The 18467-nt window shown below is 33.5% G+C and overlaps 1 protein-coding gene across 3 annotated transcripts in view; it reads right to left on the bottom strand.

Moving 5' to 3' along the window:
• The window catches only part of Helz (Helicase with zinc finger), a 492230-nt gene that overhangs the window by 26822 nt on the left and 446941 nt on the right, over positions 1–18467 (bottom strand). For all 3 annotated transcript variants that reach the window (XM_090397541.1, XM_090397543.1, XM_090397542.1), the window contains one exon: positions 13194–13269. In XM_090397541.1, the coding sequence (XP_090253667.1) occupies positions 13194–13269 (76 nt within the window). The remainder of the gene's footprint in view (positions 1–13193; positions 13270–18467) is intronic.

Raw genomic sequence — 18467 nt, 5'->3', positions numbered from 1 at the left:
CTCTACTTGAAACTGACTGCCATTCAAGAAGATTAGCCTCCTATTTTGTGTTGAATACTATGGCTACTCCTTCTTTTCCTTGATTGTCATTGCCTGAATATAACATTTTGTATTTATTGCTCAGAATGATCTCACCAGTTTTGTCTTTTTTGTTTCAGTCACCCCTATTATGTCGATCTGGTACTTATCTAATTCCTCAGCTAGCTCCATTTCTTTGCCATTCAGGCTTCTTATGTTGATAGTACCGATCTTTAACTCTGGTGATGTTCAGTTAGGGTTTGTTTTCAGATTTGTACCAGTAGCTGACTTTTCGCTGTTCACCCTGGTTCCCTGGCAAAAACAACTGGGGCCTTGTTTAACTGGGCGACGCCCCAGCCGGCATGAAATTTTGTCATGTTGTACCATCATTTTTTATTTTGGTTTAACCAATAAGAATACAATTTGGTCGGCTAAATCCCAAATCGCCAGCCCATCCTCGTTCGTTCAGTATCCAGGTAGATACCCAACAGGGTGCACCACGAGAAGGTGAGGATTGGATATTAGGTCAGAAGCCCTGGTCGGTTCTCCGCATTCCTTTAAAGGCTATGTGGAGGTCTCCTCTCAGTTATATAGCTTTGACCCTTAAGCACCCCAAATGTAATGTACTGAAATGAAAAAAAAAATAAAAAAAGACTACATAAAATGTTTTAAAGCTTACCATATACAGTGAACATCAGTGAAATTAGCCAGTTCACATAGTGCATTTTCCTATCATTATACATATAAGATATCTAGCAATTTCATTATAAATTCATAATTTGATAAGGGGGCTTAGCTTTTATGTGGCTCCCATCCATGGAAGGTTTGGCTGTAAACCTATAGTAAGTAGATTCATACCATTGGCAGGCTAAGGATTTTAGTTTTATTTTTTTATCAATTTTATGCATTTTTTCAGTGGCAAGCCCTGAAGAAAATATTGATTGATTCAGCCAGAGAGGCATGTGGTGAGGTTGTCTGCAAGGATAGAAAAATCAGAACTCCATGGTGGATACAGATAGTTAAAGAGGCAGTGAATGAAAAGAAAGCATATTGAAAGTTCCTAGCAAAGAAGTCAGCTTGGCAGTGAATGAAAAGAAAGCATATTGAAAGTTCCTAGCAAAGAAGTCAGCTTAGAGAATACAGAGACAATTGTAAGAAAGCTAAACTCTGAGTAAAACTAGATAAATAAAAGTCATGGAAGGACTTTGGCAAGAATATAGAAAATAAATATCAAGAACGTGGCAAGATATTTTGAAGGTTGTTGAAGAAGCTGAGAAATGGAGGAAAGAGTGCTGTAAAAGGAATTCGATGATAAAGATGACATGAAAACAGGAGAAAAAGATATCCTTGAAGTATGGAGTAATTCTTCGAACAATTGTTAAATGAAACAAGCAGTGATGACAGCACAGTAGTAAAAATGCAGTCAGGAATACATATCCATACTTGAAGTAGAAAAAGCCATCAAAGTCTGAAATGTGGAAAGGCAGCAGGAGTAGATGATATTCGACCAGAAATGCTGTAGGATGGTGGTATAAAAGTCTTACAGTGGCTGCACTGCATAGTTCAGAAAGCCTGGACAGAGGGACGAATTCCCGATCATTGGAGTAGAGCTCTCATGGTACCCATATATAAAAAGGGAAATAAAACTGAATGTGAGAATTACAGAGGTATTTCATTACTGAATGTTCCTGGTAAGATATATGCAAGTATATTTGAGAAACGGTTAAGAAGAATTGTGGAAGAGAAGCTTGGTGAAGAACAAGCTGCATTCAGGCCAAATAGAGGCTGCCAGGATCAGATCTTCACTTTATGACAAATAGTCGAGAAAGCATGGGAATATAATAGAGATCTGTATTTAAGTTTTGTCGATTTGGAAATTTGGGAAAGGCATATAACATGGTGCCAAGAGAGAAAATGTTCAAAACGCTACAGTTATATGGTGTTAATGGGGCATTATATCAAGCAATACTTAGTCTTTATTTGAGTTGTAAGTCAGCAGTTAGAATTGAAGTACAGGAAGGTGGTTTAATGTTAAATCTGGTGTCAGACAAGGATGTACATTATCCCCTCTGTTATTCATTATCTACATGGATCACATTATAAAGGAAAGTGGTATTAAACCTGATATCAAAATTGGAGATGTTAATGTCAGCTCTTTGCTTTATGCATATGATGTTATACTTCTACAATCCGCTACACGTCTGCAAGATTAATGCAGCCGGTTAGCCACTTCTCTGCTGCATCCCCTAAGGGCAATATTCATGACTGTAATCTGTGTGTGTTCACGGGGGCCAGTTTGCCTGCTTGCGGGATGAAAAACCCTGCTGTCCACGCCCAAGACTGGCTAACTTGGCTATGGCTGAGGAAGATCCTTGAGCTCCTCCCATCATCGACAGGAATCGAACCTAGGACACCCTTTGCCTATGCCATATGGTTGCAGAGTGCATAGGCACTAGGCTAACTGAGCGGCCTTTCCAGATCTACAAAATATAAGCTCTACAGATCCTTGTTATATTCCTGTGATTCCCTAACTATTTGTCTTAAAGTGAAAAATCTTATCTGACACCCTCTGGTCTAAACCCAGCTGGTTTTTCTCCAAGCTTCTCCTCCACCATATTTCTTAGCCATTTCTCAAAATTTCTTGTATAAATCTTACCAGAAAAATTTCTAGAAAAATTCCTGTATAATTCTCATATTCAGCTTTATTCCCTTTTTTTATAGATGGGTACTTCATAGTACCCAACTATAAAAAAGGAACATTCCCAACTCTACTATATTAGATGAAACCCAGCAAGATCCTCTAGTCAGTACTGTTCAAAGAAACCAAATAAAATGGCTCTGCCACCAACTCAGACATCCACCCTCTGCACCTTTTAATGCTCTGGTCCTCTATGCCCCTACAGAGGGAAAAAGAGGCAGACCCCGAACTCAACACTGGAAATACATCGGCAATATTCTCTCTGTTTCTCCCCAACTCTCTGCATCAGAGATCTGTCCATGACAGAGAAGCCTGGTTTTCCTTAATGTCATAAGAACCTCCAAGTCCTATCTTAGTGTACACAGACTACTTATTTGTTTTGATTGGTTTTCCTATTTATAACTGTAAAATTATAAATAAACGATGAAGTGCTCTACTTTGATCATCTCGAACTTGACCCTCTGACCGGGCTTTCTGAATTATGCAGTGTAGCCACTGTAAAACTTTTAGGTCTCCATTTTTAGCATTTCTGTTTGAATATCATCTACTCCAGTTGCCTTTCTACATTTCAGGTTTGTGATAGCTTTTTTCTACTTCAATTACAAATATATATTCCATATGGCAATTGAGTGTTTTCTACCACCATGCTGTCACTGCTTGTTTCATTTAGCAATCTTTCAAAGTAATTATTCCATACATCAAGAATATCTTTATCCTCAGTTTTCATGTCTCCTTTATCATCTCTAATTCCTTTTAAAATATTCTTTCCTCCATTTCTGAGCTTTTTCAATAGCCTCCAGAATATTTTACCACCTTCCTGATATTAACTTTCTATGTTCTTACCAAAGTTTTCCCATGATTCTTATTTTGCAAATTTTACACAATGCTTTTTTTTTACATTTTACTCTGTATTCCCTAAGAACACAAGCTGACTTATTTGCCAGGAACTTTTGATGCTTTCATCTTTTCATTGACTGCTTCTTTAACTTTCTGAGTCCACCATATTGTTCTGATTTTTCTATCCTTGCAAATTATTTCACCACACACCTCTTTGGCTGAATCAATCAGTTTCCTTAAGGTTTGTTCACTGAATCTCCAAGGTTTGTTTCTTGTTTTCAAATGCTTTAAATTTTTCTTGAATAATGTTTGTGTATTTGAGTCTACAGTTCACATCTGACAGCTCTTCAACTTTGATTCCTTTTAAAACTTCTTACACACCTTTCTTTTCAATATAAAGTGCAGTTTTATCCTGCTCAACACTAAATGGTGATCACTTTCTATTTCAAATCCTCTGTATATTTTTGTGTCCTGAACCACTGGGAAAACAGCATTGTCGAAATAGCATTAGTCAATGAGACTTGTCTCTTTCTTTGCTTCTTTTCTCCATGTGAATTTGTGTCCATCTTTTTTTTTTTTTTTTTTTGTTGGAATATGGTGTTAGTAATAACTTCATGTTCATGTCCTGAGCAGAAATCTAGCAAGTAGTTACCATTATTATTAGCTTTGCTCTTTTCCCAACTTCTTCCTGAGTAGAACCTTTTGTGGGACCATAAGCACAACTAAGTTTCATTGTCCAGTTTCTCATTCTCATATTAGTCTACATCACTCTACTTGATATTCTCTGCTATTCAAGAAGATTATCCTCATATTTAGTGTTTAATATTATAGTTACTCCAATTTCCTGAACGTTCATTCCTTTTAGAATCCAGGAAATGACTGACTTGAGACCAAATAAAAAATATTATTTAACGAAATTAAAATTATGTACATGGTAAATATAATTAAATTAATAACTACAAAACTAATTGGATCCAAGGCTTCTAAATAAAAAATTATACTTTGAGATCTCCTTTATCTTTAGCACATAAATTCATGCACTCACTGACTTATTCTGTTTATCACAACAAATTCCAACAAACAATAAATGTTCATTAGAGTCAGTTTTTTTTATCAGATCTTATCTCTAAATATAAAACTTCTTAACTTGCATGGGACTTTGCAGTATTTCCTATTTTAGCATATATTATTCCATTCACACTCGCTGTTTCACTGGAGTATAAATAATCATACCTTAGGCAATTTTATTACAAGAACAAATTTATATATTCTTTACCCGAGAAAAACTGTTGATTTTACTACATTATAAACAAAAGAGTGTATCAGAATAGAGCATTTCATCAAAGACATTTTACAGCTTCAGATTTCACTAATTCTGTCACTTTTTCTAAGGAAAATAACTGATATCACCAGTGTCCTTTCGACAGAAGATAAAAATTTCCATTTAGCATTTCTTCAAATGTTGATATAGAATGTCTACTTAATATCTCCTTTCATTTAAAAGGAGATATTTATTTATTCATTTGAAGGATTCACCTTGCAAGTCTCCTTTTTGGAATCCTGTTTTAATTTATTCTGACTGTCAAGTTTTTAAAAACTTGGAACAAAATTTTCTGGTTCATGTTCTCAAACTTCCTTTCTCTCTCTCTCTCTTTTTGTTTCTCTCCATTATCCAGGTATCAAACACTCTCTCTTTCAGCTGCCAATTACCCATCAACCTCCTCAGTGAGCATGCCGACTTATTCAATTGAGCAGCAAGCAAGAAGATAGTAATGGCTGACACGTCATCGTTGGTAAAAAATAAAATATCGTACAAGACTTAACGATTATGAATTGCATAAAGAACTGTTGAAATTATTAGAACTGTCAGAATCTGGTATGTATATTAATCTCAAATATTTCACATTTTTTTAAACACAAATATCAATATTGGACACATTGCAAGTGCTGGTCCTATGTGTTTATGAAACCAAAACTAATAAAATACTAACATAGAGAAATAATTGTAAAAAGATTCATAATTATAAATTATGATTATTTTTTACAACCATATCAACTGAGAATGGCTCTGCTCACATATTTTCAAATGCTAGCAATGTCAAGTTCCTTCCTAATATCCTTGTTTTTAATATGATCTTCCATTAAGGCTGTATCTTCACTCCCCCTAATCATTCTCAGAACTCTCATATTTGTAGTCTAGTCTTTCATCAAGTGCTATTTCTAACCGAGCTGTCAGATCCCCCAGTTAAAACTGGTTTGAGCAATGTCTTCTGTTTTAACTAATTTCTCTCTCATTGTATATAAATATATTCAGTATAAATATATTCTACTATACCAGCTCTGCCAATTCTATTTCCATATTTCATTTGTCATCTTTATTAACAAATGTGCCTAAAGAGCTCAAAATGTTTTGCTTCTTCTATAGGTTCTCCACTTAGGATATTATTATTATTATTTATATAGGCACTCCATGGAGTCAAAAGACTCACTGCAGGAGATCCACTCTATCCATTAACACACATCTCCTTAAACCAATTCACTGTTGTGGTGCTAACAACCACTTCTGGCAATCCATTCCATTCATTCACTCACTACTCTCCAAGTAAAGAACCTAGCCTACACACCCTTACTAACCACACTTTTATAAAACTTTCAAATGTGACCCCTTGTTTTCCCCTACTCCCCATGTATTGAAAAATTTCTTTTGTTCAATCTTATAAGAATCCCTTTAGTAACTTCTAAGTTTCTATCATATCCCCCTCTCCTTTGCCTGTCATCTAACCTTTGCAACCTACACCCCTTCAATCTATTTTCACAGGGAACATTCCATAGACCTGTCACCAGCTTGGTCACTCATCTCTGAATCCTTTCCACCACCTCTTGATTCCCAAGAAATGAAGGTGACCAAATCTGTGCATACAGTAGTCAACATGTGGCCGAATCATAGCCTTATAAAGAGGAATATAGTTGACGCTTTCATTGACCTTCAGAATCTTCCCCCACGCTTACTTGCATAAATCTTACCAGAGAGAAATTCCACTGTAATTCTCACATTGTTATATTTTTTAATTTTAAATAGATCGGTACTCTAAAGAGCCCTACTCCAATCATCTGTAATTCAATCCTCTGACTGGGCCTTCTGAATTATATGCAGCACAGCCACTTTTATATTTCCATACCTGAGCATTTCTGATCAAATAGCATTATCTACAATTGTCTTTCCACATTTCATGTTTTTGATGTTTTTTCTACCTTAGGTATTGATATGTACTCCATATTGTATCACTATTTTTATCACTATTGGTATCATCATTTAACAAGCTTTGAAAGTAATTACTCCAGATATCTAAAATATCTCTATCATTTGATTCCTTTTACAATGCATTTTTTACAATTGTCTCCAGAATATATTGCCACTTTCCTGATATTTATTTTCTATGTTCTAACCAAAGCACTCCCATGACGTTTGTTTAGTTTCACACATTGCTTTTATATCTCACATTCTCTCTGCATTCTCTCAGATCACATACTGACTTACTTGCGAACTTTTAATATGCTTTATTTTTTTTTCCCCTTGACTGTCTCTTTAACTTCTGAATCCATCCACTAAGGAATTCTGATTTTTATATCCTTACAAACCTAATCACAGGTGGCTCTCTAGTTTAATCAATTAATCTTTTCAAGGAATGTCACTAAATCTCTAAAAGTTTGATTCTTGTTTTTGAAAATTTTACATTTTTTCTTGAATAATATTTGTATCTAGTATTAAGAGAAACTTGTGCCATAGTTTTATACAATATATACATGAAAATACAAGATAAAAGTATTATTTATTAAATATACTGCAAAATATTTTAGTCTGAAATTAACAGACCATCATCAGTGGTTTAAAAAAAACAATTGTTACAAGGTAGGATGCAAACAATTGATTTATTAGAAATAGAATGAGCTACGTGATGTTAATTCACTAATAGTGTTATGCTTTCACTGAAGAAAAGGTTAATCATTAAAGTGTAAAATAAACTGCACGTATATATATATGCGCGTGTGATTATATGCTTCAACTCGGTTGTTGTGATACATTTTTAAAAATAGATTTAATGACTTAAAAACCGAGATTACTTATAAAGATTTAATAAGAATAATACAACTACTTTCGGCTTATAATAGCCTTCATCAGGTATTCTTAAAGGAAGAGAATAGTAATAAACATTGAAGTATCTAAAAACTGGAAAATACAGGTAAAAAATCACCACACATAATTGATACATAAAAAACGTATTTTTTTAAGTTGTTCTAACAGGCATGCCATTGTTTATTGCAAGTATGCGTGCAGTCTCACGTGAACGCCAATATTGAATAACTGCAGCATGGCTATCTGGGATGTTATAACTCAAATTGTTGTTTAAGTGGACAGGATTCAGAAGGATTTCCCTTGATTCTATAATTTTTCTCTCAAACTCATCATCAGAGCGAAAAATATTTTCTGATCTATCCCAGCAAACGGAATGGCTTTGTTGATCATCATTAGGATTATTTGAAAAAAGAACATGACTGGATAACGCAGTTACATGTGCTCTTTTGTAAGAGATGTCTCTTTTATGCTCTTCTATACGTTGCTCAACAGATTTGTTAGTTTGTCCAAAATAAGGGCTGTTGCAATCACACCATAATTTATATACACCTGGATATTTTAGGTTGTGATGAGGAGGCTTTAGGTGGCTGATTAGAGAACAGATTTTTAGAAGTGTGGTGAAGAACGTCTTGATGTTATATTTTTTAAGGACTTTTGCTAATTTGTTAGAGACTGTGCTAATGTATGGGATGGAGATGCTGCCTTTAAAATTAATAGTTTCTGTGGTGCACACTGTCTAGGAGGATCCAGAAGAAATTTCTTAATTGTTTTTTCAGAGTAACCATTTTGTTTGAAGATAAGAGAGAGTTGATTTATTTCTTTTTGTAGTTCATCTTGTTCATTCAAGAGAGAGCGTGCCTAAGGTAGATATAGTTCCAAGTTTTTGTGGTGGAAAATGATGAGAAAGGTTATGCAGATATCTATTGGTATGAGTAGGTTTTCTGTATATAGAGATTTTTAATCTTTCAGAGCAACGTGTAAGCATGACATCCAGGAAAGGCAAGGAGTTATTATTTTCTAGATAAGCAGTAAATTTTATATTAGGATGTTAAGATGATTAAGAAAAGCTATGAGAGATGTGTGCCCATGATTCCAAACAATGAAAATATCATCAACATATCTTTTCCAAACTTTCGGTTTAAATGAGAAGGAATATATGGCTTTCATTTCAAAATCTTCAAGAAAGATGATAGCTAGAACTGGGGACAAAGGATTGCCCATTGCCAGGCCTTGTTTTTGTTGGTAAATGGAGTCCTGATATTTGAAGTAAAAAAAAAAAAAAAAATCAGCTAACTCCTTTTTATTCCTGAATACGGGAGTAGGCGAGGCCATTTAGCCCTATCTAACTTTGGAGACTGAGTGGGCAGTTCAATCTCCACTGGTACCAATCAGAGATAGATGGCCCAAGGCTATCACTAATTAAGCGGTACACAGTGAAGAGAGATGGCTCAAATGTGACGCCATCTTGTGGTCCCTAACCCTAACACAATATATTTAATGTCTGAAAATAATGTGGGTTCTACGGTCGATTTTCTTGAGTTTACGGGACGAAAAACCTGAGTTTCTGGGAGGAAAAACCTGCTTGCTCGTGCCAGAGATCGACTAACTTGGGAACCGGTCGAAAAAAGGCTTAGAAAAATTTCCTCTGGTCGCCGACTAGATTCGAAACCAAGTCTTCCTTCGTGCGGCGAAGCGCCGTGGTGTGCAAACGCCACATCCACTGAGCTACACAGGCTAATAATTTTTTTGAAGTAAATATTTGAAGTAACCAGAATGAATGCAATGTTTTAATAAAGCAAAAATTTTTTTGGATAATTTGTCCTTTAGTAATGTAAGTACCTCATCTGTAGGAATGTTAGTAAACAAAGATATGCCAAAACTTGCTAGAATGTCATTTTCATTGATGGGAATATCTTTTATATGCCAAACAAAATCTCCTTGCCTTTCCTGGATGTCATGCTTACATGTTACTCTGAAAGATTAAAAATCTCTATATACAGAAAACCTACTCATACCAATAGATATCTGCATAATCGTTCTCATCATTTTCCACCACAAAAACTTGGAACTATATCTACCTTAGGCACGCGTTTTTGGAACTATATCTACCTTAGGCACGCTCTCTCTTGAATGAACAAGATGAACTACAAAAAGAAATAAATCAACTCTCTCTTATCTTTAAACAAAATGGTTACTCTGAAAAAACGATTAAGAAATTTCTTCTGGATCCTCCTAGACAGTGTGCACCACAGAAACTATTAATTTTAAAGGCAGCATCTCCATCCCATACATTAGCACAGTCTCTAACAAATTAGCAAAAGTCCTTAAAAAATATAACATCAAGACGTTCTTCACCACACTTCCAAAAATCTGTTCTCTAATCAGCCATCCAAAGCCTCCTCATCAAAACCTAAATTATCCAGGTGTATATAAATTATGATGCGATTGCAATAGCCCTTATTTTGGACAAACTAACAAATCTGTTGAGCAATGTATAGAAGAGCATAAAAGAGACATCTCTTATAAAAGATCACATGTAACTGCATTATCCAGTCATGTTCTTTTTTCAAATAATCCTAATGATGATCAACAAAGCCACTCCGTTTGTTGGGATAGATCAGAAAATATTTTTTGCTGTGATGATGAGTTTGAGAAAAAAATTATAGAATCAAGGGAAATCCTTCTGAATCCTGTCCACTTAAACAACAATTTGAGTTATAACATCCCAGATAGCCATGCTGCAGTTATTCAATATTGGCATTCACATGAGTCTGCACGCATACTTGCAATAAACAATGGCACACCTGTTAGAACAACTTGAAAAAATATGTTTTTTATGTATCAATTATGTGTGGCGATTTTTTACCTGTATTTTCCAGTTTTTAGATACTTCAATGTTTATTACTATTCTCTTCCTTTAAGAATACCTGATGAAGGCTATTATAAGCCGAAACTAGTTGTATTATTCTTATTAAATCTTTATAAGTAATCTCAGTTTTTAAGTCATTAAATCTATTTTTAAAAAAAAAATATATATATATAAATTTATAAAATCATACTAAACAGATCATTAGACACATGTGGTATCTAGTTGGTTTCTTATGACCTTATGTCTTTATAAAATATCATTATTGATCTTAATTAGTATAAAAAAACCTTTAATGATGTGTTATTTGAATCAGACTTTCCCATATTATTGATAAGGATAGGCAGTCATTCTGATTCAAGTTAGGGCAGTGAAGCAAGGCCTCAAGCACTCTCTTTAAACAGGCGTTCGAATTTGTACTGACATCTATGTAGCATGCATGTTTCAGACCAAAGAATGTTTTGGTCTGCCCCTATTCTGTTTTGAGCTAATCAGACTTATCAGATTTTCGGTGGAAAATATACGATTGTTGTTCTTTTTTCTACTGAGCATCCAGTTTGTCAGAAGTAGTACTAAGTAAGAAGTAGTATACTAGGTTGCTACTAAATGATATTTCTTCAGAATAATTTTTGAAACTGGTTCTGAAATACCAGAGATGTATGGGATTGGAACTTGATATACTGATTCCTTGTTGTTTGGGTTAGGTTTGTAGGAGTCAAACAGATGTTGTGTAGTCCTTTCAGAGAAGCTACTCAATTTCATATATCGTTTGACAGTTGAGAGTTCTTCCTGTAAATGATGAGGAGTTGAACAATTAGTCTTAGCTCATTGAATTGAACACTTTATGATCCCTGTCTTTTGAGAAGGATGATGTGCAGACTGTTGAAGAATGTAATGTCTAGTGAAAGTGAGTTTTCTATAAATTGATGTTAAATTACCTGATGGCGAGCAGATGAGGTCTAAAAGCAATAATTTGTCTCTTTCAATTTCCATAGTGAATTTGATATGAGGATGTAAAATATTTATATTAGCTAAAATGTTGGTACAAATTTGAATGCCTACCTATTTAAGGAGAGTGTTGAGGCCTTGCTTCACTACCCTAACTTGAATTGGAATGACTGCCTATCCTTATCAAAAATATGGGAAAGTTTGATTTGAATAACACGTCATTAAAGTTTTTATTCATGTATTTTTAACTAATTAAGATCAATAATGATAGTTTATAAAGGCATGAGGTCTTAAGAAACCAACTACATACTACATATATCTGATAATCTGTTTACTATGATTTTAAAATTATATATATATGTGCATGCAATTTATTTTACACTTTTATGATTAACCTTTTTTTCAGTGAAAGCATAACGCTATTGCCGATTTAACATCATGAGGCTCTTTCTATTTCGAATAAATCAATTGTTTGCATTCCACTTTGTAAAAACTGTTTTTTTTTTTTTTTAAGCCACTGATTTTAGACTGAAATATTTGGCAATATATTTAATACTTTTACCTTGTGTTTTCAAATATATATTGTATAGAATATTTGTATCTGTGCCCAGCAGTCAAGATGTGGGCCGAATCATAGCAGTATAAAGAGAGATACAGTTCTCTGAGAATGCTCAACTTTTTTTTTTTTTTTTAAACTTTACATGCTTTTCTTTAAATATGATATTCCATTTTATTGTACTCAAATTTAAATTACAAATGCTTCCAATTTCAAATCTTCTCTATAGTCTTGAGTACAAATGTGCCGAACCATGATTTGGCCAAGTATCCAAATATTCGGTGTGAAATTTGGGCAAAGCACCAAATATTCAGCCAAAGCATACTGAATTAAATTTTATAAAAATATATTTAAAAAAAAAAACATTCATTAAAAATTGTAATGAGTGTATATTTTTTTTTTGTTCAAAACATTTGTTTTTAAAATTTAATTCAGTATGCTTTGGTTGAATATTCCATGTTATGGCTAACTTGTAGAGTGAAGAAAATTTGAAAAATATGAGTAATAATACTTTACCTAATCATATAACCAAGTGAAAATGTGAAAATGAAAAGCACTAAACTTGGTAAATTTCAAAAGACCAGAGAGCTTATGAGGATACAACCCATAGCATTGGAACCGTCTTAGTTTGCGCTATGTGTCTGGCTCATGTGTTCGAAATTTCAAAGTTTTATTTAGCTGTTTTGAACTATTCATTCTCATCATAGATCAGGCAAAATCCATACGAGGACAAAAAGTCATTCAATACCAAAGCAATCCTGTGTCAGAGATTCGTATTTTTCAGAAATGAATCACAGTTGGTACACAAGTAATTATCATAGAAGAGCATAAAAGTTTTCATTTTGGGATGGTAAAATAAGCAGATAGCTGAATATTGTATATAGCAAGGTAAGGCAATTCTGAGGGATGTATTCTTATATGCTGTCTGGGTTTTTTAATTGAAACTTTCCAAGTTTCTGTGTACAGTAGAGTCCAGTTATTTGAGACACATTGGGTTTAAAACATTTTGACCCAATTAAGCAGCTGTCCCAATTATGCAAAGTTTGTGTTGTTAACTTAAAAGTAATTTCACTAAGCAACAAATAATTTATTCAAATTAATTATAATAGCAAAACATGTACATATTTAAATTTACCTTGAACGTTGAGTACTCTTTCAACAGAAACATTGTGCATTCTTCTCCTCCTGAGTTCTGTCCTTATTCTTGATACCTAAATAAAATATATTTCAACATTTTGGAGAACTAGAAATGAGTGTGATAGATAGTTCAAAGGAAGATTATACTATTTCTGCAGCACTCAAGTAAACCCAATCCACAGTACCTGTAATATTCATTAATTTTGTTTCCAAATATGGTGAAACATTATATTTAATTAATTGAGTATGATGTTCTTCTTATTTATGTATTTTTAAAATAATGAATTACATCTTTTTATATCTATAGAAGTATGCTATGCTTTTGCACAATACAAGGTTAGGGAATGTACTACATTCATTTAACAGGGTTTTAGAAACAGTCTTCCTTGGAACACTGGCTTCCTCTTGTGGTACCCTTTTGATGGTGAATTTTATGTTTGAAATGATCAATGCACCCAGTATTTTTTTCTGGTGTAATTGTGAAATTGAAGCCTTTGTTTAAAAATTTTGGTTTCATTGTCCAAAAGTATATAATCTGAAAAGTTGTGGTTCACCTTGTCTGCTGGAAGTAGCTTGAGATTTTGTTTTGTTGCAAGAGTGTTGAATTTCCTGATTGCATTTCTTTTATTTTTGTTAAATATTATATTATAAGCTCATTTTCAGCTGAAAGCTGCTCAATGAATGCCAAAATATATGGTCTTGAATGGCTTTGAAAATTCAAGGTGAAGGTCATGTGATCTTGCATTGAGACTGCTAAGAATCCTGTGGGTGTTTTGTATTTGTTGATTTAGTAAAGAAAGGCTGACATTTGTATAGATTGTGAATATAAGGATTAAACAATAATTATTTTCATGGCAGTGTTGAAGAAAAGTAAGTCAGTTAATCTAGTTCTTTTTGCAAGTACCTTGCCAAAGGCTTTCAGTCTTTGGTGGCAGATTTTCCATAAAGACTGAACGTTTCCATATTCAGTCTTTATGGAAAATCTGAATATTTCCAAATTCAGATTTCTGGAGTTGTAGTGATGAATAATGTTGAATTATGGTTCATGTTTCATGGTTCTAGCAAGCATTTACCATTATTCATGTTGAGTAATGGTAAATGCTTGCAAGATTTCTGTTCAGGATATGGATCATTTATTGCACACCATATTTCAACACATAAAAATGTGCACAAATTCAAATGGATAGAAGATGCAATAAGATAAGTCTCATTGACTATGTCATAGCAATGTTGTCCCACTGGTTCAGAACAAAAGACTATACAGAGAATTTGAATTAGGAAGTGATCACTATTTAGTTTTGAGCAGGATAAAATTGAATTTCATATTGAAAAGAGGAATGTGAAGAAAGTTTTAAAGCAAATCAAAGATGAGCAAGTGAAGTGTAGACTCAAAGAACAACATGACTAAAGTAAAAAATGAAAGTTTGAAAACAAGAACCAAACCTTGGAGATTAAGTGACAATTGAATGACAAAACATTCATTGATTCAGCCCAAGAAGCATGTGATGAGGTTGTCTGTAAGGATAGAAAGATCAGAACAGAAGTTAAAGAGAGCCAAGGAAAAGAAGAAAGCATAGTTCCTGGCAAATAAGTCAGCTTGTGTTCTTAGAAAATACAGAGAAAAATGTAAGAAAGTGAAGCGCTGTGTAAAACTAGCTAAACAAAAGTCATGGTAAGACTTTGGTAAGAACACATAAAATAAATATCAGAACGGTGGCAAAATATTCTTGAGACTACTGAAAAAGCTTAGAAATGGAGGAAAGAGTACTGTAAAAGAAATCAGAGATGATAAAGGTGACTTGAAAACTGAAAATAAAGATAATCTAGGTGTCTGGAGTAATTACTTTGAAAGACTACTAAATGAAACAAGCAGTGCCAGTACAGTCATTGAAAACTCACAACAAGAACGCAGTCAGGAATACAAATACATATGCTAAGTCAAAAAAGACATCAGAAATCTGAAATGCAGAAAGACAGCTAGAGTAGATGAAATTTGACCAGATATGCTGAAATATGGAGATATAAAAGTTTTACAGTGGCTGCATTGTATAATTCAGAAGGCCTGGGCAGAGGGTCGAATTCCAAATGATTGGAGCAGAGCTCTCATAGTAACCATCTTTTAAAAGGGAAATAAAACTGAATTTGAGAATTATAGAGGTATTTCCAACTGAGTGTTCCTGGTAAGATTTATACAAACAACTGAAAAATGGCTAAGAACAATTGAGGAGACAAAGTTTGGTGAAGAACAAGGCCAAACAGAGGTTATCAGGAACAGATTTTCACTTTAACCCTCTATTGCCCATTGTAACCCTGAAGTCACAAACCAGTTCTGTCATTATTTTATTGCTATTATAAATGTTATTCCTGTGAACAATGTGACTTGTAAGTTGCAGTATGGCTGCTTGGTTGCATGTGTTGGCAATACTAGAAAGTACATATTTATATCACTAGAGGTCTGTATGTACAGGACTGATGCCATACGTTGTTTCAGTTGTTTAGTCCTTGTTTGTATGTCATTTTACAGCTTTATTCTTCATCTTTGTAACAAACAAAAATATATAAACTCAAATGTAAGTATAATTCTTCAATATGACATGAACATTGTCTTAGGAAAGTTATTATTACTGTTTTTATGAATGAAATTAGGTTTGTGACTTTCAAGTATCACTGGGCATAACAGAAGCATAACCATACTTTATGTTACAGTCATTGATGTAAAAACATTTTATGGAAGGAAAAAAAATGAGCAAGAGCATGTTGAAATAAGATCAATTTATGGTTATGTATCTGAAGATTCTGTATTGACTTCAGATAGTGAGGATGACGAAGTAAGTATTAATATGGGTAACAATGTTATACCTATTATTATTCCTGAGAGCGATGATGATAGTGATGAAGATGTTGTTGATAGACAACTCAGTGAAAATGAAGATGACTCTATGGACAGTGAAATGAATGATGACACTTCTAACTGGAAGAAAGTTACTTGTTGCTCTATGCGGCCCATTCAACAATGGAAAGGAAGCCTCCCTCCTGGATCGGGAACTCCCCATGAACCTATTAGTTATTTTAGGCAGTTATTGGACAATGACATTTTAGAAAATACAGCATACCAAACAAATCTATGTGCAATACAAAAGGATGCATCCAAACCAGTCAACACTGATAAGAATAAAATCGAACAATTTTTTGGATGCTATATGTATACTCGTATGTCGGTTTATGGAATTCCAACATTCAGAATGCTGGAATTCCATAAACCGACATATAGTTCCGACTCGGGTCAGAAGTGCCCAGTGTGACTTCCAAGTCACAGACCTATTTTAAAAAAAACTGAAATTTAGAAATGTAAAATTTCACCATATATGTGTTTAGTAGTTCAGTATTAAATTATCTGTAATTATATGTAATTTTTTTAATCACAATAATTCGACCAATAGAGGATCAAGACAAACAGTTGAGTAATCTTGGGAATATAACAAGGATTTGTGTTTAAGCTTTGTTGATCTGGAAAAGGCATATGACAAGGTGCCAAGAAGAAAGCTCTTCAAAACACTACCCTTAAATGGTGTAAATGGGATATTATATCGAGCAATTCATAATCTCTATTTAAGGTGTAAGTCAGCAGTTAGAATTGAGGAAGGTCCAGAAAGATGGTTTTAATGTTAAATCAGGTTCATATTATGTACCTGATTTAACATTAAAAGGGTGTACATTAAAGGGCGTACATTATTTCCACTATTAATCACATTATGAAGGAAAGTAATATTAAATTTGATATGAAAACTGGCAATATTAATCTTAGTTCTTTACTTTATGCAGTATGAATATCAGAATAAAAAGACAAAGACAATTAAAATAGACAGAAACATTGAAAATCTCAACTGTATCCTGAATGGTGGTGAACTTACAGAACAAGTAACACATTTCAGCCATTTATGCAAAAATGGTTAATTAAATAAGCTAGTATGGTATGTATGGAAGAAAGTCGGCTGAATAAAATTATATGGAATAAAAATGAAATTAGTCAAAGCACTAAATTAGCTGTATACAAGACAATGTTCAAACTAATTTTAACTCATGGATACAAGAGCTGGGTTGGAAATAAAGCACTTGAACAAAAACTGGAGACCTGTGATGATATAAAAGTTCTGAGAAAGATTAGTGGAATAATCAGATTCACATTAAAAATGAGGATATCAAGAGATAGTTTGCATTGTTAGAAGACCATTAGAATGGTCTTCATTCAAAGCATGCTAGCTAGTCAACTTTTTTGTGGTTGTCCATATCAAATATAATTTTTATGTTCATTTCTTCTTATTATGATGGTACATCCTGTCTTTCCAAAGTATAAGAAGTAATCTTCTATTTCCTATATTCCAGGAAGGTTTTTTTTTTTTTTTTTTACTAACAAGGGAATTTTCATGTTGTATAAGAATCAGGAAATGTCATTTCAGATTTTGTTCAGTTATTAGAGAGCATGTAATGTAATACTTGCATACAAAACTTAACTGGCAATCCAACTACAACTATCGGTAAAAAATACTGAAGTGTGATGTGAATTTCTGTAGTTATACGTAATAAATACAGTCAATAATCAAGTTTATTTCTTTCATTTGGATGTGTTCTTTTTTCAAGTTTAAGCGATTTTTTTTTTAGTTTCATATTAATAGTTGAAAAAATTATCATCATCAAATTCCTGACATGTACCTTCAAGGGGTTTACAGGATATGATGTACTACATGAAAAACTTGCATCATTACTAACTTTCTATATAGAATTTCTCTGCAAATCAATCTGTTACCTGACAGGTTCCAACTTTATCATATGTTATATTTCTGTCTTCTACAGCACTTTTTACTGTATCAACCCACATATATATTGGTCTTCCTCTGGGTAGTTTTCCTGCCAATCTGGCAGAGAACATTTTCTTTCCTCTCCCATTTTGTTTAAGTGACCATACCACCTGAGATTAAATCTACTAATGCATTCCTCGATGCTGACAATATCAAGTTCTTTCCTAATATCCTCATTTTTAATATGATATTGCCATTGATACCATCTGTTCATGTCCCCAATCTTTCTCAGGATTCTCATATCTGCAGTCTCTAGTCTTTGGTCAAGTGTTTTATTTCTAACCCAGCTCTCAGATCCATAAGTTAAAACTGGTTTGAACACTATCTTGTACATAGCAAATTTAGTGTCTAATTTCTCTCTTAATCCATATACATTTATTTAGTTAACTTCCTACAATGCCGGTTTTGATGATTCT

This window comes from Typopeltis vanoorti, chromosome 9 (genome assembly GCF_054136105.1).
Source record: "Typopeltis vanoorti isolate ZY-2024b chromosome 9, IOZ_Tvanoo_1.0, whole genome shotgun sequence".
NCBI classification, from domain to species: Eukaryota; Metazoa; Arthropoda; class Arachnida; order Uropygi; family Thelyphonidae; genus Typopeltis; species Typopeltis vanoorti.
This window is presented reverse-complemented; position numbering and strand designations above follow the sequence as displayed.